The following is a 22768-nucleotide window of genomic DNA, read 5'->3' as shown; positions in this document are numbered from 1 at the left end:
CATGCGCACTTTACGCGTACATGCTCTCTCATTTTGTAGTTTTGCAGATATTGTGATTCTTCACTTCTAAAAGGCTCTTGTTTTGTGCTTCTCCCACATAAACATAATTATCATACCCAGGAAATTTAACATATACCATAGTATACAGTTAATAAAGTAATACATTAATATTTAAGTATCCTTAATTGTCCCAGTATATTCTGTAATGCTATCCAATCACGTCTCTCTAGTCTCCTTTTCTCTAAAAATTCTCCCCTGAATTTCCTGTTGAGGGAGGTGGGATGCCTTTCTTGACGTTGAGATTTTTGAAGCTTTCAGGTTAGTTGCATGGTAGACTATCCCTCAAAATTTCAACTTGTCTGATTGTTTCCTTATGTGATTAGATTCTGGTTAAATATTTTTCAACCAGAAAGCTGCACAGTTGATTTTGTGTTCATTTCTCTGCACCAACAGGGGCCATATAATGCCAGTTGGTTCTGTCACTGGTAAGTATGACTCTTGGTTAAGGTGAGGTCCACAGGTTGCTCCACTGTAAATGTACTCTTTCTCTTTGTAATTCAGAAAGGGAATTGCCTGGATTCATCACTATTATGGTACTTGCAAACTCTTGATTTATTTTTAATATTAAACAATAATTTGGTTAACTGAGGAAAATTTCCCTCTCTGTGACTTCACTCACTATAATAATACTAAGAAACTAGGGACTACTCTCAGTAGATATAGCTCATCAGTATAAAGGAAAATTACCTACTATCTACAAGGGGAAAACAGATAACTGAAGCAAACTTTAAAGAATTTAATGAAAACATCAATTACAAATCCAATCAGTTTTTTTTCAATCTCTGTCAGTTCCTTTTAAAATCTTTCTTAGAATCCCATTAAAGCAAGACTTAGTACTATAAAGACTATTCTATGGATCTAACAAGTCACTATGTCCAGTAACATCCTACCACAACATGGTAATTATATCTTCTAGTACCAACACAAATATAAAAATATTTCATTAATTATTTCCTAGTTCAGACTAAGCACATTATATAAAATCTACATAGTTAACAGCAATTGTGAAGGAGGAAAAAAGAGTCGACCAGACAAAATTGGTTGATTCTTTTAAAAATGGTCATAAAGATCAAACAGTAGTCACCTTTGTAAAATAAAGCAGCAAGCACCTGGCTCCACTTATTTCTAAAGCATTAATTTGATCATTTTTTAAAAAATAAGAATAACTTTCATTTTCTTTGGAATTGTTAAATATAAAGCATTAATGAGGGTCTGAGTCGAACAGTAATATTCACTTTTTGTCACTTTTTATTCTGAACTTCTCACAGCCTGACAGAAATCTCTGCTTCACAAACTGTGAGCTTTATGGATACTTCTACTGATGCAGACACGAATAAGGGCAAAGGTACATTCACAGTCTGGATAAAGTACAGTAAAAATCAGTCAGGATTTTGCCTCCGAGTGGATCTGTACCTTTAGGAACTTGAGGCCCAAAACACGAGACATCTAAACATAAGGACAAAACCATTATCACATAGCTACATTTGACCAGAGTACTTCTGATTAGAAGACATAAAGCATCTGCAAGATTTTGCCAGACAGAAGTGACAACAAAGCTTAGCTTAAAATAAAATTGGTTAGTACGCATAATTTAGAACTCCCTGAAATAAAATGTTTCAAAAACCTGAGATCTTTATCACTGAGTTAACTAAATAAAGAATGGCATTTTGCTTTATCATGACTAGCAAGGCAGTAACGATAGTTGTCAGAGTGACTAAAACAAACACTGGTCAGTAATGCAGTGTGACTTGAAATGCCCATTCTTCAAGTTACAAACTATTTTTCCTTCTTTCTTTTAACAGTAAGTAAGTAACATGCAAATAACAGAGAACTTTTTCAGCTAAAACTAAATAAAATAAATCCAGCCTCTTGTCAGTTGAATTGAAAAAAAAACTGCATTTAATCTCCAATTTTACAATAAAATCATCTCACAATAAAAGATAGACTGCCATTCGAACATATCCTAAATCCTTATTTTCTAATTATTACTTGCAATAAGATCCTCACTTAGAACAAATCAAATTTCAATTTCTGAAGTATTAAGAATTTAATATAAAAAACATTAAGGACTGTTCTGGGAAGCAACATATCAGACATTATGCAAATTAGCTCTGAGATGCTATAACAGAACTAGACCAATAGTCACAGCTGGGCAGTAGTAGTGGGTCTGGCAACTGAATTTGCATGCTGGCAAACAGTCAAAAGACAAGTTGTGATGGGGAAGGAATATGATTTTAAAGTGGACAGTCTTACTATCACGCTTACACACAAGCATTTTGCAGGAAAAGAGGAAGGATAAAACTGCATTCTATAGGGGATGGCAGAATGTCACTACGACTGCCTCAGCTGCCAAATAGCACTGAAAAAATCTTAAGGATAATTAGTATCACTAGGTTATTTGGGGTCTGCTTTTTTAGTTATAGAACTCTTTAACTAAGGAAGGCAAGGAAAAGTAAAAGGAACAAAAATACTCTTTTTAATAGTCCATATGAGACTCTCAATATTCAATTAATTAAAAACTTAGATCTCTCCTTCTAAGGCCAGGAGGCTGAATTCTAATCGAGGGCAACCTAAAGAAGGCAGAAGAAACAAGTATTATTCATGCCATCTTCCACAATGCCAAACCAGAAAAATCCTCAATAGCTCAAAAGAGAAAATGTTAAATGTAAGAAGCCACTAATTAAAAGTAGAAAAAATGAATGTCTATAATAATTCTTATTCAAAATGCTCTGTTAAAAAACTAAAGGCAGTTTTGAAGACTCCTATAAATATTGTACATGTCCACAAATGTCATATATAAACAAAGAGATAATTCCATAAAGTATTCCATGCAAGGAACTTCTGTGAAGAAAGGAACAATTCTTAAGGAAACTACTGATACATAATGAAGAGGAATATAATTTAATAACAGAAACATAAGAGAGAGAAAGATATGGAAAGAAACAGAACAGCGTTAATCACACGAGGTTAAAAAAATCTTTTTAGAACTTTTGTAAAGAAACATCTCTAATCCTGTGTTTCCTGAGAGTAAGTACAATCTCTATTCCATTAGCTTTTAATTTAGTAAATAATAAGCTTTTTCCAAGGAGTGAGCTTCATACATAAAACTATCATATTTTATTAATACTTTAGTATCAAGCTAGAAAATGTAACCATATGCTGAAAATCAGCGGACTTTTGTACAGTATAAAATAAATCTAAACCCATTAGGAGAGTTTACCAAAATGTCTATGGTCTACATTGTGCTGTCTCATCCTCCTCAGGATAATGAGTTCACTGGGCTTGGTCACACCCAGACCAGTACAAGAAAAGCCCACACAGCAGGTTCAAAGGAAAAGGCACAGGCTGGCACCTGCTAGGTTCTGCTAGAAGTAGAAACAGACTAGAAATCATTGGTAAGCTGTTTCTATGTGTGCTCCTGCTGCTCCTAGAACAGTGTGAATAATATAACTTACCTTAAAAGAAAGTAACAGTATTTAACAGAAAATATACAGTTAGAATTCTATGTTTTACAATATCTGGAGGCTAGGCCTACCAAATTACTTTTTAAAAGTTTATTTTATTGTGGTAAGAACATCTGAGATCTACCCTTTTAACAAAATTTTAAGTGTACAACAAATTAATTCTGATCAGAATAAAAAATATTACTTTGACACTTATCAGATATGAGTAACATTAAAACATAATTCTGCAATTTGTTCGGTTTTGTGTCTATAACAGATATTAGCCAGCCTTCGGTAAAAATATCTTACTAATTTCCCATTAAAATAATATATATGGAAAAATAATATATCTTTTTATTTGTGAATACTTTAAGAAATATGTCAGTACAGAACTTATGGTGCTACCAAATTTCTAAATCTGATTTTATTTCTGTGCTATCCTAAATGATGATAAATGAACACAGTGATTAAGAGCATGGGCTTTGAAATCAGACTCTGAAGTTATTCTGGGAAAAACTAAATGATTTTAACTTATTCTTGCTTAATCTGTTTGCTCATTAATAAAATGGGACTATTTGTACTACCTGCTTCACAGAGTTTGCTGTGAGTGACAAACAATACAGTTAAAAATTTTAGTGTCTGATGTACACAATAACCAAATGTTAGCTAAAAAGTTATGAAAAAGTCACCTTTTAACTAAAGACATTAAAGCATTTAAAAAAACTATTTAAGGCTTTCATTAGTACAATCAACATTCTGATAAAACAGGGTGCTCAATCAAGCAAAAACTTACTTTATGGCTGCATAATAAAATGTTCCAAACCAAACACCAGAAGTTATTAGATGCACTGGAATCAAAACTTTTCCATATTGTCTAAATGTTTTCTTGAACCGCTGATAAAGACTAATCGATTTGTCTTGTAAAGGATCAGGTTCTTCCTTTTTTTCCGAAGGAGTTCCTGGAGATGTGGCATTGGATGACATAACCCTCTTGGACAAAATACCTTGTTCCCACTGTTTATGGTGAAGGACCCCAGATTGGAGTAAATGAGCATCAAATGGCTTCCTTTCCTTTGCAGTGCATTGGACAGCAGGTAAGCACACCCATTGTTTTTGAGGGCCCCGTACCAAAACTACTCTGGATTTGGCTTTATATAAAAGTAATGGTCCCTTTATAATTTGACAGTGACCAAAAAGACCAGTTTTATATGGTTCCATGCATGTCCTATGTGCCAGTCGGAATACAGTCTTTGGTACATTCCATTGCATTTTGAAGAATGGTGATTGATGGATTTCAGCTTCTATAGAGATCAGATTAAAAAAAATCAGATTATACAGATTTCCAATCCACTTAAAATCATTAATTATTAGGAAGTAAAAGAACAGACATTGCTACTAAATACACAAAATTAATGTTAAAGTATGTAGTTCTAATAAAAATGCAATTTTAAAATCTCATTAAAACACGTCATTTAAATATGATAGAGTAACGGAGCCCAGCAGACATCATGGAGGGTAATGTTTTGAGACTATTTTATTATCACAAAAGAGATATCTGTAGGGCTTTGTTATTCTACAAAAAGCAGTGTAGTATTACTGAAAAGTCTTAAGATCTGGAAGCAAAGACCTGGGTCCTAATATTTTGGGAACATAATTCCATGCAATTCCCTTTCAGAAACCAAGCCTAAGTCCACTAGTAAAACAAAGACCATTTCACAGGGTTGTTATAGGAATTATATGAAATTTCTGATGTAAAAGTGCTTTGTAAGCTAATAATAACGAGCATCACATAAGTGTTAGTTGAAATCTGTATCATTTTATACTAAGATGTCTTTAGACTAAATTACATAAAACTGTACATCACATATGTTATTGGCTGGTGAGAAGATACATAAATTTTCCAGATAGCTAAAACATTTTGTCGGAAAGATAGTTATAATGTAATTTTAAAAGAATATGGACTTTAAAATAAGATGGACCCAAACGAATTAACAGTGGTACCATGTTGACCTAATTACTTGGCCTCTCTAGACCTAAGTTTCCTCACTGTAAAACAGAATTATAGTATGCATTACTATACAGCAAATCAATTTCCTTCTCTCAATATCAAGCGGTGCCACCCGACTCCAATCGCCAACCCCATCCCACACTAGCTACCTTACTCATTCTAATATGTTAAGAGGGCCTTATTTTTTAAATTGTATACTAAATATGAGTCAAGATATGAGTTAGCACCCCAGTAAATTAGCACGGCAATAAACACAGCTACTTCATTTTACATGAATATTTATTATTTAGGTATAAAGTTGACTATAATCATATAAAAATATCCATTAATGAACTGTCCCCCTATAAAATTAATTCCCTGATTCATCTATCTCTAAGTAACAATTAACATCAGCTCCTCTCTGGCTCTCACAGATAATCCAAAAACACAATGCGAATAAATTGGGAAAGGAAACTGCGAATCTCTCAAATCAAATAGGCTCCCAAGAAGCCTTTTAAAGTGATTCTGGAGATTGCTACAGTCAAAAGCAAAGTCAATGTCAAGTAACAATCTTGAAAAATCAGACCAGTTACCAACCAAGAGAAAAGCTACAGGGTTAAAGACAGGTGCTCCAAATAAAGAATGATTTAAATATTAAATGACTAAAGAAGGCCACAGAGAAAAATGATTAAGCCCTTAACTATTTTCACAAAACTGACCTCTTTGTTGTGAAACTCTAACATTGAGTAAAGGACCTATTATTGTAGTCTTCTATAACCTATATCTTTATCTATAAATGTATCCTATGCCTACACCAAGGTGAAAATACCAGGTGGCTGTCTATTCTGAGTTAGTTCAGTTGGAATTATAGCCTAAAGTTTGTCAAATATAAAGTTTAGCTTCACTTTTCACACACACACGTTTTTTTCTAATTTTTCATTAAAAATTTTTGGTCTCTATTTTAGTTGGATTTCTTTTGAGGCTTTTCTCCTGCACCATTACCTTTGAATGATTCCTGTCCGTGGCTTTAGTGAGCATCTTTGCTGAACTTAATAGACTTTCATTTTCTTTTAAACCTATTTCCTTTACAGGGCAGTTTTCCAGGAGTTGAAGCTCCCAGAAGTCTGACTTTCAGATAACTAGATTATTATGTATTTGTTTATGTGAATAAATGAAGAAGGATTAAAACAAAAAGCTTCTTTCCAAGCTTCCAGTTTGCACCCTTTCTCCTGGTTTCGCCAACTACCTCCTCCCATTTTTAAAAATTATTTTTACCCCCTTCCACTTACTGCCTATTTTTAAGAACATCTCTACTGAGAGATATAATCCACATACCATATAATTCACTAATTTAAGGTGTAGAATGTAACGATTTTTAGTATATTCACAGATGTGCAACCATCACCATGATCTAAGTTTAGAACATTTTCATCACCCCCAAAAAAATTCCATATCCATTAGCAGTCATTCACTATTCCCTCACCCTCCCAGCTCCAGGCAACCGCTAATGTACTTGTTGTCTCTATGTTTGTCTATTCTGTATATTTCATATAAATGGAATCATAGTATATGGTCTTTTGTAACTGGCTTCTTTCACTTAGAATATCTTCAAGGGTCATCCCTGAATTATCACTTGGACTTTTATTCCCTGAGAAATCTCTGGGCTAGTGGCTTCCAAACCAGAATGAATCATAGGAGGTCAGGGATGTTGCTGGAGAGTGGAGGTGGTTTGAAAATACAGGTTACTGGCCTCTATTTAGACCTAATAAACCAGGATCTCCTGTAGCCAGGTTATACCTTACAATATGAATTTGGGGATCATTTTTCTAGGTTAATTACTGTTCCTGTACCAGAGGCAGCATGATACCAGAGGTATCATCCTTCATCATCATCATAATGGTTAAGATGTTTTTGAGCTCCCTACCAATGTGACAGGGGCTCTGTAAACACTTTACAGATATTAACTCATATTATTCTCATAACCCTATGAAGGAGGGACTAATGTCAACATTTTATTTATGAGGACACTGAAGCACAGACAATAAATAACTTGCTCAATGTCATTCAAATGGTGAGTGGAGGAGCTGGGGTTCAAATTAGTTTGATCCCAGGCTCATGCTGTCTCACTAAGCTGTACCTCCATTTCTAGAAGAGACAGTGCCAATTTTGAGTAGCCCAAGACATACGGTGAAAGCTCCCTAAGGAAACACAGGACCCCAGAAATGTCTTAAATTTTAAATTAAATTAATATTGAATTATTTAAGTTTAAATGGCAATATGTGGGCATTGGCTACCATATTTGGCAGTACAATCTCTAGACTCCAAAGGCAATCAATCACAATACTGATGATATATACCATAGGACTCATTCGTTTTCTAGACACAATCCTACTTCTGATAAGTGCAAGTAAAAGTAGAAGGCAGGTAAAGACTGAGTAGTACCATAAATATTCCGGAATGAACAGGCTTCAGGAATAACAAAAACCAAGGCAACGTAGGAATTATCTTGTCTCACAGCTAGCACTTGTGCATAATAGCCTCAGCTCTCTGGCAGCTTCCACTTCTGGATTTCAATAGTCCGTTCGTCTTTACAATTAAAGATAAAAGTTTTCAGTTATTGGTCAATAATGGAGGAGCCATTCCACATAAATCATACCCAGATCAAACCTGCTACATCTGGACAGGTGGATGAGTGGACCTGAAGAAGTTGTGAACTAACAGGCCCCTAAAATTTTTCTGACACAACTGGAGAACCTGGAATGATGAACAACTTAATTTTGAATTGCTTCCAATCAAACACAGTAACTTCAGTAATAAATTTTTAAATCATGAGACTTAGTTTATTTCTTACACAAAAGTTACCTGTTATTTTCCTGCCCCAGCAGCAAGAAATTTTCATATCTATAGATAGGGGCAGCGTTCTAAATTGCTTATTGCTTCAGTTATGGAAAAAATGAAATACATCACTAGATCCAAGTGAAGTGACAAGAGTACACTCCAGTTGTGGCTATCCTTTCACTTCAGAATTATGTCACTAAAGCCTTTAACACTGTAAGTGGCTGGAATATGATTAATGGTGCCTAATTCCAAATATAAAACTGTACCATGTATATATAGCAGGGACATAATAATTTCTAAGTAATGTCTGATTCTCTCATGACTTAATTTCGTGAGGCACTAGAGTTTAACAATTGAGAGCTTGGAATCTGAGAGGTAAGACTGACTGGGTTCAAATCCTGAAAACACTATAAACTATGTAACCTTTGCACAAGTTAATTAGCCTTCTTGTGCCTTGATTTTCAATTTGTAAAATGAGGTTAATAATAGCACCTACTTCATATGGTTGTTGTGAGGATAAAGTAAGAAGCCTCTCATGTAGGAGACCTAAGGCAGAGAAGTAGGGTGAAGATGCAGTGGTCAATAATAAATAAGGAAGCAGTGGAAACGAGAGGGAGAGAGGGAGAGAAGGACTGAAGGAGAAAGGGAGAGAAAAGCTGACTTAAAGAATGAAGAAGGTAGAATGGATTGGAATAAATGCCAATGAGAAAGCACAAATATCAGAGTGCTGCTGGGATTCTAGAGCAGCTATATACTGAAATTCCAGTTCCATTATGCCAAATGAGTTAGTTCACAAGATTCCTTTCTTTCATCTATTTCTTTACCAAACCCATGCTTCTCAAGATTATATGAACACATTTCTGTTCCTCACACATTCCAGTAGTTACAAAAAAACAACTGAGTGTACAATAAATTAGTTAATTTATATTCCACTCTTGTAAGAAATAAAAAAAAATGACTAAAAAGTTAGAGAGTTAGAACAACAAATTTCAATATAAAGATCTGGTTTTCTATTGTGTGAATTCAAATCTCTAGCTAGCCAAGCTTGTTTGCTTGATCCATCAAGTACTGAAAGAGGGGTGTTGAATTCTCCAGTTAAAATAGTGGATATGTCTATTTCTCCTTTTGGTTCTGTTGGTTTTTATCTCGGATATTTTGATTCTCTTTTGTTAGGTATATACATTTTAGGATTTCTTTACATTATCATTACTTCCTTATTATGAAGTACTCCTCTTTTTCACTGATAATCAAGGAATATCTGCAGTCTGCTTTGTCTGAAATTAATATAGCTACCCCAGTTTTTGTTTTTTTTTTTGATTAGTGTTAATGTGGTATATCTTTCTCTGTACCTTGACTTGTAACTTATCTGAGCCATTATTTTTAAAACAAGAATTTTTTAAACAACATATTGTTGGCCCTGTTTTTTTAAAATCTACTCTGACAACCTGTTAATTGGCATATTTAGACCATTCGCTTTTAATGTTATTAGTACATTTTTGGATTAATATTTACTATGTTTATAAATGTTTCTTATTGTCATTTGCCCTTGTCCTCACCCCTCTTTTTCAGCCTTCTCTGGTTTTGAGAATTTTATATGATTCTATTTTCTCTTCTCTTTCAATATGTCAATTGTACTTTAAAAATAAATATATTATTGGTTTCCTTGGAGTTCATAGTATACATCTATTTAATCTAAGTCCACCTTCAGATAACACTGTGCTACTAACATGTGTAGTTGCAAGTACCTTATCATAGTTTTCTCAATTCCTCCATCCTGTTCCTTGTAACAACACTCTTGAATGTGATATACCTAGATATGGATTTTAGATATTTATCTTGCCTGGTGTTCTCTGAGCTTCCTGGACCTGTGGCTTGGTGTCTGTAATTTCGGAGAATTCTCAAAGTTTATTCATATATTTCTTCTGCTTTGTCTGCTTCTCATTCTGGCATTTCTATTACATGTGTTGTACATTTTGAAATTGTCCCATAGTGCTTGAATATTTTGTTTTCTACTTTTTCTATTTGAGCTTTTAATATACTAATCAGTTATTTTAAATTCCCTAAAAAGATAGTATTAATTTGTAATTTAGTGCCCAAAACTTCCCAAGCTGAAGATGCTTGGATAGAGGAATTGAAAAAACTTCTGATTTCAGAAGTAATTTATTAGCGATAAGTTGAGTCTTAAAAACTGACAAGTTGAGGATGGCTCCATAGTGTACTGGTTAGCACATCTGCTTTACACGCAGAAGGTCCTGGGTTCGCCCTCCAGTTGGAGCCATGGGACCATACCCCAGGTGCGCCAGGTCCCAGATGTGCGTGCAAGCATGTGGGGGAAGATGACCTGCCTTCGGAAATCCAGTTCTTAACGGGAAACGGCAACATCCACAGGTCAGGAGTGAAAGTGGGGCAGGGAGGATTAAAGAGGGGAAAAAGAAAACTGACAAGTTGTCGATATTCACTAAGTAAATTTTATTGAGCACCCACTAGATGCCAGGTTTTGCACTAGTCTCTGTCACTACTAGGAATCAAGACAAATTCCTTGCCCTCCAGGAACATAGAGTCCATGGAGAAAAAGAAAGAGAAAAAAGAAAATTTCAATATCTGATGAATTTTCAGTGGAGGTTCTTGTCTAGCTTGTGGGCTTCAGGGGCTTCAGAAGGAATTAGTGCCTGTGCTGTGACTTGCAGAAAAATGGCAGTTAGTGAAGTAGGATCGTCATATACAGAGAATTCATCCACTGTGATTTTGTTTTCACAGTTAGGTCTTCTGTGACTGTGCCCAATGGACTGGAGGAGAGGACACCAGCCCCCAGGAAAGACTCCGCATGGATTACTCTGGTACCAGCAGAGCCAAAGAAGAAGCCAGCTCCCCCACCCCAACACCCCAGCAGTAGCACCGGGCCTCCACGCTGGGACAGCAGGAGGGTGGAAAATGGAAGTATGGAGGGGGTGGCCCCGAGGAGCCTTGAGGTGGCTGGCCTGGAGCCCAAGCTCTACAACCCCTTTGAAGAGGAGGACACCCTCACTGCACCCAGTCTGGCCGCCATCCCTGCTCAGGCCTACCTGGAGTCCACAGTAGGGCATCACCCCCTACCAGCTGCCCCAAGACAAAGCAGCACTCTGCCCACTGAGTGCCCAGGGCATCCCCGCTAGCTCACCACACCTCCCACCTCTCACATTTGGAACCACCCTCGGCTATCCCATCGCCAGCCCTCAGTGTGGACAGCCTGTCATCCTAGGGCTCCAGCCAGACCCTAACTGGGGAGCTTCTGGAGTCACCAGTTGTGCTCCAAGAGCTCCTCAGAGTCTGTTGTTCATGACCCTGGACCCCTGGGACCTCTGCCAGCCTGTGCTAACTGCTCCCTGTCCTCTTTGTGAAGCTGGTGCAGCCCAGCATGGACAGGATGCCTCGTGCCAGTCCTGGCCTTTCCCCTAATACTAGGGGCAGCCCGGGTCCCCAGCCAGCCAAGCCCTGCAGTGATGTTGCTCCCATCCCTCTTGTTGGTTGGAGACAAGAACCCTATGCCTTCCCCCTTGAAACTCATCCCCAGAACTCTGGGTAAAGTATTCCTGCCAGGAGAATCCTTTTAACCAGAAGGCATTACCCACAGCATCCCCAGACACAAAGAAAGCCACTAAGGCAGCCCAAGCCTCAAGGCCACTGGCCCAGGAAATGGCTTCCTGTTCATCAATTGCAAGGTCCAGACTGACCAGTACACCCCTGAAGAGGACATCTACAGGGAGGTGGACACCACTGAGTACCATCTGGATGCCTTGAAACACCATGGGGTCCTGCTGGAGGAGAAGCTGTGTGGTGGAATGAATGACGGCCATGAGGACGACATGCTGGAGGATTGGTTCAAGCTCATCTATGAGAAGCACCTGCTGGTGTGGCGGAAGTCCAAGCTCATCTATGTCTTCAAGTAGCAGAACCTGGAACAGGATCCAGGCTGATGTGGAGTAGGAGCTCTGGTACCTTCTCAAGAAGCCAGAAAAGAACTGGACAAGCGGGGGGGCAGGAGATTGTGACCCTCACTGAGCAGCACAATGTCATCAACTGCCTGGATGAGAACTGACAGAGGCAGGAAAAGGAAGATAACATGATCAGAAGAAAGAGTTCCACAAGGAGGCTGAACCCCAGGGCACTAGGAAGGGGAAGTTCAAGACCATGAAACTGCTGAAGCTGCCAGGAAACAAGCATGACATCAAAAGCAAGTTCCTCGGGAACAAGAGCTTCCACCTACCCCCTCCTAACTCAGCCCCGGGGCTGTGATCCACTGGACGGGGCACCCCACTTCCCTTTAGGACCAGTTGAGAGGAAAGATAACTTAAGGGGAGGCAGCCTCTGGATGATGGCCTCTCCTTCCTTAGCGTCCTCTGGCTGGTCTGGGCCAGAGTTTTCTTCCCTCTTCTCTGAGCCACAGGCAGCTGTGGTTCAGCCCTGCCCAGCCTGATTCTGATGATTCCAGATGCTATGACAGATACAAGGAGTAAGCAGGGGCCTGGGTTCAGTGAGTGCCAGCAGCCAAGCACACTTGCCCCTCATCCGGCCCAGCCTTTGCCTGATAGGCAGGTTCTTGGCCCTTCTTCCTTCTGTATGATGTTCAGATGGGATTTTTAGTTGTCAGAGTTCTGACCTGAGGGTCTTTCTACCCATGAGATCTGCCCACAGTCTGCCTCTGGTCTGGGTTCCTGCCTCAAGGATTCTGACACTCTTGGCAGGTCAGCAAGCAAGGCTTGGCTGCACTGGCTTCTTTTTGCCCTGATCCTGGCTTTGAGTCTCTGTCTTTTCTTTTTCAGAGCAGGCAGCCCTGAATCTGTTTCTCCTCACTCAAGAGCTGTATTTATGAAGTATCTGATTTAGTCTGGGTTAGTTTCTGTGTCCTCAGACTTGTATAGGCCTGATGGACAAAACCCTCACTCTGTCCCTTGAAGTTCTAGGTGCTTCCCTGATCTTCCCTTGCTCTATAGGAAACCTCAGCAGGACAGGGGCCTCTGATAGCCATGGTGAGTGGGTGGGCTCCCTAGCGCTCCCTCTCCCAGGGAGCGTCCCTGGGAGGCCAGCCCCAGCTGCAGTTTTGGCCCCTCATCATCAGCCGAGGGCAAGCAGGCTTTATGTAGTTGCTACTCTTGGTTGTTTAACGCACTGTAGTCTGACCCCTCACGGAGGCTCCTGCCCCCACAGTGTTTGTGGTAATCACCAGTCTGTCTCCTCACACTCTATTTTTCATTCTTTCCTGACTTATTCCCATCGAAGGACTGATGGCCACTTGCCCACTTGGGATGGCTGTGGGAGGGGAGGAGCCAATGGAGCCACCACCTTTTCCCCAGGACCAGCAGTGTTGGTAAAAACACTGTTGCTATAAGCTATTTCTGGGGGCACTTCCAGGGCCCCCTTCCCTCAGCACAGTTCTGGGGAAAGATTGCACTGTACTAACTCATGAGGATTTTCCTCACCAACAGTAAATGGAAACAAACTCATTAATGTACAGACATACACACACAACCAAAACTCATCCAAGGAGAAATAGATGACCTGAGTAGTCCTATGTCAAAGAAATTGAATCAGTGATTAATAATCTTTCAAAAAAAAGAAAAATGAAGTACCAGGCCCAGATGTTTCACTAGTGAATTCTACCAAAGGGAAAAATACTACCAATTCTCCACAATCTCTTCCAGAAAATGGAAGCAGAGGGAAGACTTCCTAACTCATTCTTCGAAGCCAGCATCACCCTAATATTAAAACCAGATAGAAATGTCTTAGAAAGAAAAACTACAAATCAATGTCTCTCATGAACACAGATGTAAAAATTTTCAACGAAATATTAGCAAATCTAATCCAACAACGTTTAAAAAGAATTATATACCCCAACCAACTGGGATTTAATCCAGATATGTGAAAGTGGTTCAACATTTGAAAATCAAGGTAACCAATCATAACAAACTAAAGAAAAATCATATCATATGAATTAATGAAGAAAAAGTATTTGACAAAATCCAACACTCATTCATGGCTTCAAAAACTCTCAGCAAACTAAGAGTACAGAGAAACGTCTTCAACCTGATGAAGAACAACTACAACAAACCTACTGCTAATCTGATACTAAATGGTTAGGAATTGTACACTTAGAATAGGCACAAGGCAAGGATATCCTCTCACCACTTGTATTCAACAACATACTGCAAGTCCGAGCCAGTGCAATATTAAAACAACAACAAACAAACAAAAACAAAAACAAAGGAGGACATATAGATTGAAAGGAAGAAATGAAACTGCCTTTATTTGCAGATGGCATGACTATCTAAGTAAAATATTCCAAAGAATCTACAAAAGGTCTCTTGAACTAATAAGCAACTATAGCAAGACAACCTACAGAATGGGAGAAGATATTTGCCTATGATACATCTGATAAGTGGTTAATCTCCAAAAATAAAATAAGGAATTCATACAACTCAACACTAAAAAAAAAATTGATTAAAAAATAGGTAGAGGACCGGCATAGACATTTCTCCAAAGAGGACATACAGATGGCCAATAAATATATGAAAAGATGGTCAATATCACTAATCATCAAATACACATTACAATCACAAGAGATATCACTTGACACCTTTCAAAATGGCTATTATCAAATCAAACAAGTGTTGGAGAGGATGTGAAGAAAAGGGAACTCTCGTGCACTGTCAATGGGATTGCAAATTGGCAGTTACAATGGAGAAAATTTTTGAGGTTCCTCAAAAATTCAAAGTAGAACCATCTTACAATCCAGCACTAATATGAAGAATATATGCACCCCTATGTTCACAGCAGCATTATTTACAATAGCCAAGATATGGAAGCAACCTAAATGCTCAACAGACAACTGGATAGAGAGCGAGAAAAAAAATGGCATAGATGATAGAGGCTCTGTTCATCCCTCTGACAACCAAATCGAAGTAGTGACAGAAACAAGGAGCAGCAGCAAGGAAAAATCCCCTGGGATCTAGGTGAACAAGCCATACGACTAGGGAAATATAGAAGAAATCACCCTGCAACAGCAGAAGACAGGACAGGGCGAGGATGCAGGCTGCCTGGTCCAGAGAGGCTGAGTGGGACTGGGATAGAGGCAGCGGGAGATGCAGATGCCTTTTAAAGAAGCCACGTCCGCGAGCGGACAGTTGCGGTGATGGACCTGCTCCCTCTGAGCATCAGCATTGGTTCAGCTGCACAGCGGGTACCAGGGACTTACGGAGGGACATGAGTTGTCGGAGTGAGGGCCGAGGCGAGACTGGCTCTGTAAAGAAGTGCCACCAGTATCCATTGTTCCTCAGTTGAGCCGACTCCGCTCCCAGTGTGCAGATGCAGTGCTGCCATAATGGAGACGTCATCAAATTGGATAATAGAGGTCACTCTGCCCAGAGGATTCCATGAAACTCCAGCCCTAATGAAGCCACATCCAGGTGTGTCCTTGCTTAGTCAGGTACCCCTTGCTGAGCAGCACCTAGATTCACATTGGAGGCAGCTGGACTTAGTTTCTGGTGTGGCTTTTTGAGGCAACTATAAACACAGCATCTGTGGATTGCTGGCTGAATCTTAACAAGTGGCCCCAGAGGGGCACAGGCTGAGACTAAATGGCCCGCAGCTGAACCCTTCTCAGGACTGTGCCACTGGACACTTACCACTCAAAGCCACACTAATAAGACTGTTAGACTTAGGAGCTTTGCTTAGTACATCGAAACAGACACAGAAAGGCAGCCAAAATGAGAAGACAAAGCAGAAACCATATGAGAAAACAGAACAAAGATCCAGGAATAATGGAGTTAAGCAATCTAACAGATTCAGAGTTCGAAACACTGGTTATGAAGATGCTCGATGAACTTACGGGAAGTGTAGATGAATTCAGTGAGAACTTCAACGGAGATAAAAAACATAAAAATGGAAATGGATATTAAAAAAGGAACAAGTCAGAAAGGAAGAACACATGATCTGAGAAGAGAAGTATATTAAATAGAATAGAGTGAATAAAGAGGATCAAATGACCTACCTAGATAGAGGATGGGAAAGTCAAAGACAATCAGAATGACAAGAAAAAAGAAGCCAAGACTATAATAATAATTTAAGGAGCTATGGAACACTATTAAAGGTAAAAATATCTGTGTCATAGGGGTACCTGAAGGAAAACAAGATGTTGAAGAACTATTTGAAGAAATAATAATGAAAAACTTTCCTAACCTGGTGAAGGAAAGACATACAACCCCAGAAAGCTCAGAGAGTACCCAAAACCAGGAACCCAAAGAGTCCCACACTAAGACATATCATAATTAAAATTTCAAAAGTTAAAGACAAAGAAAAATCTTAAAATCGGCAAGAGAAAAGCAGTTACTTACCTCTGATTTCTCAAAAGAAACTATGCAGGGCAGAAGGACTTGGCACAAAGTATTTGATGTGATGAAAACCCAGGATCTACAACCAAGAATACTTTATCCAGCAAAGCTATCATTTAGAGTCGAAGGACAGATAAAGAGCTTCCCAGACAAAAATAAACGAAAGGAATTTATCATCATCAAGCCAATATTATAGGCAATGTTGGAAGGACTTCTTTAAGAAGAAAAAACATGTATCAAAAAAAAAAAAAGAAACAAGAATGGTAATAACTACATTCCTATCAACAAATACCTCAAATGGAAAAGAATTAAGTGCTCCAACCAAAAAATAAAATGGCTGAATGGATAAGAAAACAAGATCCCTACATTTGCTGCCTATGAGAGACTCATTTCAGATTAAAAGACACACACAGACGATAAGAAAGGGGATGGAAAAACATATGGCTTGATGGACCTAGAGGGTATTGAGCTGAATGAAATGGGTCGGATAAAGAAAGACAAATATCACATGATTTCACATACATGTGGAACCTAAAGAACAAAAACAACATCATCAAAAGTGGAAATAAACTCATAGATACAGAAAATATTTAGAGGGATACTAGATTGGGAGGGGGTTGGGGGACAAAAAAAAAAGACAAAGGGATTAAGAGGTACAAATGGATAATAGCAGAAGAGACATGGAGATGTAGAGTAGAGTATGAGGAAAATAGTTAATAATGTAATAAATACATAAGGGGGAAGAGGAGTGATCACTTTGCAAGTTATGCGGATCTCTGATCACTATGCTATACAGCTAAAACGGTATATTATTGTATGCTAACTATAACTGAAAAAAACTCATTGAATTGTATAATAACTAATTGTCTGTATGTCAATAAAGATGAAAAAATAACAACTGGATAAAGAAGCAGTATGTATATGCAACAGAATATTACTTGGCCATAAAAAAGAATGAAATCTTACCATTTGTGGAAACATAGATGGACCTAGAGGGTATTACGCTAAGTGAAATAAATCAAAGATAAATACCATCTCATCTCACTTATACATAGAATCTAAAGAACAAAATAAATGAACACACGAAAGAGAAACTCGTAGACAGAACAAACTGATGGCTGACAGATGTGAGGGAGTAGGGGGCTGGGTGAAAAGGTGAAGGAAGTAAAAAATACAAATTGGTAGTTACAAAATAGTCAGGGGGATGTAAAGTACAGCATAGGGAATATAGTCAATAATATTGCAACAATTATGTATAATGCTAGGTTGGCACCTGACTAATGGAAGGGAGAATTACTTTGTAAATTATATAAAGGTCTAAGCACTAAGCTGTAACCTGAAACTAATATAATATTTTCAACTGTTATTGAAAAAAATTTAATTCATAATGTTCAAAAAAATAAAGAAAGAAAAGATAATAGGCCCCTCTATAATACCTGTCCAATTTCCAGTTATCTTCACTGCATCTAAGGATCCCCAGTTTCTGACCCGCAGAGAAGAGCAATCGTAGACCTCTTCATGGATGCTGGGGCTCCCCTCACAAATTTACTTCTCAGTCATGGTAAAAGGTATCTCCTCTGAACCCTGCCCCCAAGGTGTGTGAGCAGGTCTTACATTATAGACCCAATCCTACCAAACCACTCACCCTAAGCCTTTGGATCCTTTCCTCTACCATATACCAAGGCAGGTCTGGCATTTTAACTTCATTTAGCATAGGTCACCTTTGGTCCATGCTTTAGCCAAACCATCAAATTGTTAGAGCCCTTTCTAACCTCTCAGGCTATAATAGGGAATCCAGAATCTCTGCTGAGTGCTTCTATATCAATAAATTTGGCCTGATCCAACTTTATGTTCCTTTCACTATTATTCCACACCTTTAATATCTATTCCCGCACATATTCCCCAGATTTCTGTGTAAATTGAAAAAAAAAAATCATGCAGTTTTTAAAGAATGTAGCACACACCTCATGAGTCACCCTTTGCAGCTGAGCCTTGAGGGCCTGAATCTAGTTATAGGTCTAGAAGCAAGGAAGAGTAGTAGGAGAATCAGTAGGATCTTGCAAGGCAGTTATCTCAGGAAAGGTCATTAAAGGTTCCTCAGGCAAAGCAGGGTTAACTTCCTCAAACAGGAGCAGGACTGACTATACTGGCAAACAAGACTGATTAAAATTTAGGGGTTCATTGCCCCATTCCAAATTTGAGGATCTCATTCCTTCTCAACCAATGCCCTCATTTTAACAGCAGACACTGTTAAACTGGGAATTCATTTTGTATAATACAGCCACTTTGTAAAATGAGACTCGGGGTTTGGTTTTGAGCAATCTCAGCTCTGCAGCCACAGGAGAAAAGTTTCTTTATAGTGGACACAGAAACTTTCAAGTCAATCACACAGAGCTTGAGCTGGGAAACTGAAAACCTAAGTGCATCCTTTTCTTTCCTTACTTTCTCCATCGCAGTTAGGAGCAAGCAGTCAGTCCCATTATAATTGTTAATCTGATAAAAATGTTTTAATTCATCAAATACATGATCATCCAAGGACCCTTTTATAAGTACCTGAGTTGGAGTATCTAAAGGTGACATTTTGTGTCTCTCTATTGTCATATCACACCCTGAACTATTGGTGCCGTCTCTTCACCACTGGAAATAGTTATTAGTGCCTTTAAATCTAATCAGATTAAGGAACCAATTCCAGGAACATCATAACCAAATCAGAAAAGTCATCCTTAATATCTTGTTCCTCTAGAACCACTCTCAATACCAATATCTAAATCAGACAAGGTTCTCCAGAGAAATAGAACCAATGGAAGAAAATATGTACATATATCTATGTCTACATCTCTCTCTTTAGAAAAACATATTTCTAGCTATTAGAAATCTATTATTAAATCATTTATCTAAATAGATACCAATTTAAGGAATTAGCTCATGCATTTTTGGAGCTAGAAACTGAAATGTATGGGGCAGATATGCAGGCTGAAAACTCGGGCAGAAATCAATGCTGTAGTCTTGAGGAAGAATTATTCATTCTTGAGACACCTGAGTTTGAAATTTAGGCCTTCCACTGATTGGATGGATTGGATGGGGTCCACCCATATTATTGAGGTTAAGCTCCTTCAAGGTCAATTGATTGTACATGTTAACCGCATCTTCAAAATACCATCACAGTTACACCTACATTATGTTTGATTAAATAACTAGGTACTGTAGCCTAGTTAGGTTAACATATAAAAGTAGTCATCACACATAATAAACTTAGAGATTTCTCAACCAAATTTTACTTTCAACTACAGAAAAGACTTTTAAACAAGAATATCTTGTGTGCTCCAAGAGGCAGTAAAATTTTAGGAGGGTACTTTGTCAGTGCACTGGAGAGACAGTGCTTCTTCCAAGACTTTTTGGAGAAATAAACCTTCTATAAACCACCTCTTTCCCACCTTAAGAACATCATTCTTAGGAAGCTATAACATTGTATCCACGTTTTTTAAAGTGCTTATGTTTCAAAAATGCAATCTTCAACTCTATAACAGAAATTCTATAACAGGATGGTATCTACTAAATCTGTTGCTTGCCTTTACTCTGACCAAAAAAACTTAAATTACTACTTTATTTTCTCTCACTAATAAAGGATAATCCAAACTAGGCGGGGTGAGTGAGTGAATAATGGCTCAAATAATCAAAACGGTACATAAAGAAATCTTATAAGTGTGTTGAAATAATTCCTGTCTGACCTTTTTAAAAGGATGAATTTTTATAAATCCTTTCTTAGCAATTCATTCATTCAGTAAGCACCTACTATGTGCCAGGCACTGTTCGAGGCACCTAGGTTAAACCCCTGAGCAAAATGATTATCCTGTCTCACTGGATATCCCATTCTAGTAAGATAGCATTCTTGTCCAGCTATTTTCTCTCTGAACACAACAACCCAAGCATTAAGAAATATCAAAACATTTTCTGAAAGTCTACTATGCATCAGCCAAGTTGCAGGTCTGAGTTTAGCCTTCTAGCAGGCACTGTGTCATTATTAACATAGAATCTGGTCTCTGAAGCTAGACTGCCTGAGTCCAATCCCAGTATCACTAATTCCCAGCTGCACGCCCTTGGCCTATTTAATGTTCATCTATAAAACAAAAATAATCCTAACTATGCCACTGGATTATATAATTAAATGAGTTCGAATGTGTAAAGCACTTAATCTGGCATATAGAAAGTACTAAAATACTAATTATAATTAGTATTTTAGGGATCAATTTCCAGAAAACCAGATATTACATATGCAATATGGGGAAAATACATCAATGATAACTTTTAAAACATTTTTATCTGGTCCATTTACTCCCTCCATTATTACCATCTCTAAGAGTTCTTCTATTCTCAACTGAATTTACATGACTTCTAGTTTAAGTTTTATGAAAATCACAAAATATGAGCTCTATATCCCATGCACATCCAGTTATAGTAGAGTTTGTATAAACACATAGTTAAGAGGCATATAATGTAATGAGAAAATTTCTTAAAAATTAAATATTAGACTCATTTCTCCTAAAATCATAATTGCAATATCTCAAGAAACTTTAGCATCAGAACCAGCAAATAGGGACTACATAATTGCCTAGTTCTAACGCATGGATGTATAAATAGTGCATTCAATTTCTAGGTCCTATATGTTTGCAATTGTCAATATTCATGAACTGAAGTTCTCAATCTAGACTCATTGCATTATAATAAAAATGCAAGTCATCTGAAGTTGATGGCTCATCTTCATTTGTTAAAAATAGGCCTCATTCTTGACCCAAAATTTATAAAGGGTCAACAACCTCAGAAAGGTTAATGCCCACATGTTAGAAGTGACTCGATTGCAAAGTATATGCTGCAAATGTTGTCTTCCCCAAAGTGAAGTCTACTCATTAATATAACTGTGCCTACTGACAAGTAGGCAGGCTAGTAAAACATATCTTCAAAGCTACTTTTAAAGGGATCAATTTTGGTAAAGAATAACTCAAGATGGATCATATATCTGAACAATGTTTTTTACACTCTTAAGGTGGGGAGGTGCTGAGGCACAATAACGTTAATATGTACACACACATTAATTATCTTAACCCACATGTGCGGTTTGGACCTTAATCTCAGGTTGAAAGCCCTGAACTATGGAGCTTTCCAGTTTCAGTACCGTAGGTACCTTCGACTCTCCAGTGGAAATCTGTGGGTATGGACAAAGAAAATGTTGTTTCCCCCAACCATTCCATAAGAAAGTCCAACCACCCTGAGGCGTTTCTCAACAGTAGGTATGGGAAGCTCCTTTCTCTTGAATCTGACAGCTGAGAAAGGCCTCTCTCAGGAAGGAGGTACGGCACTGCGTCCCAAATACGGCGATAGGGAATGATCTGCCAGTCCCTAAGAAGTAAGATGTTGCCCGTTCTTAAAACAACTGCGAGAGCAGAGGTGCACAGGCCCCTCCTCAGCAAGCTTCCGAGGAAGAGTGGCGTGTAAAGGGTTACACAGCAGAAAGCTGAAAAGTCCCAAAGGCAGGATCTGCTAGGACACTGGTCCAACAGAGAAGGGCGGGGGTGACCTCTTTCGGCGGCCTCGCGGAGGGGCGGGGGATTAAGAGGACTGGAGAGTGTGGACCTATGCTCTGCAGGTGGACCCTTGCCGCATCCCAAGGAGCTGTGCGAGCCGGGCAGTTATCGGGTTCGCACTGGGGTCTGCTCCCCAATGTGCACGGGGTTGAAGGTGCCCTCTCCACCCCTCCCGCTGCCCCTTAGAGGTCTTGGGCCCAGGATACCTCTTAGGACGTCGAGGCCGCCGCCGCTTTCCGACGCACAGGCCAGACAACAGCTTCTCAGATGCCACGGAGGTGTCACTCAGTAGACTGACCTAATGAAGCGTGGGCCAGGGTGCTGGAACTCGCAAGTCTCAAGTGGACGATCGCCTTCCACCACCCACAGCCCTGCCAGCCGCGCCCACTGGCAACGTGCTCGCGACTGCCGGAGTCGGCTGGCACGGCCCACAGCACGCCACCGCGCGCGGCACGACGGGACTCGTAGTTCCGGCGCGAAGGTCGCGCGACACTACAT

The 22768-nt window shown here is 38.8% G+C and overlaps 1 protein-coding gene and 1 pseudogene across 4 annotated transcripts in view; one reads left to right on the top strand and one right to left on the bottom strand.

Moving 5' to 3' along the window:
* Positions 1 to 22698, bottom strand: part of FAM210A (family with sequence similarity 210 member A) — a 29309-nt gene extending 6611 nt beyond the window's left edge. Inside the window, exons 1-4 of one of the 4 annotated variants that reach the window (XM_036229817.1) lie at positions 22477 to 22685; positions 15557 to 15808; positions 7933 to 8076; positions 4297 to 4804 (exon numbers count right to left, since the gene is read on the bottom strand). In XM_036229817.1, coding sequence (XP_036085710.1) covers positions 4297 to 4772 — 476 coding nt within the window. In that variant the 5' untranslated portion in view covers positions 4773 to 4804; positions 7933 to 8076; positions 15557 to 15808; positions 22477 to 22685. Of the gene's footprint in view, positions 1 to 4296; positions 4805 to 7932; positions 8077 to 15556; positions 15809 to 22476 lie in introns of all 4 variants that reach the window. The other 3 variants (XM_016119908.2, XM_036229818.1, XM_016119905.2) reach the window with 3 other exon arrangements.
* LOC107497691 lies at positions 5012 to 12600 on the top strand (annotated as a pseudogene).
* Positions 22699 to 22768: the final 70 nt, after the last annotated feature.

This window comes from Rousettus aegyptiacus, unplaced genomic scaffold (genome assembly GCF_014176215.1).
Source record: "Rousettus aegyptiacus isolate mRouAeg1 unplaced genomic scaffold, mRouAeg1.p scaffold_m13_p_12, whole genome shotgun sequence".
Lineage (NCBI taxonomy): Eukaryota > Metazoa > Chordata > Mammalia > Chiroptera > Pteropodidae > Rousettus > Rousettus aegyptiacus.
The sequence above is the reverse complement of the archived record's forward strand: the minus strand, read 5'-3'. Positions and strand labels throughout refer to the sequence as shown.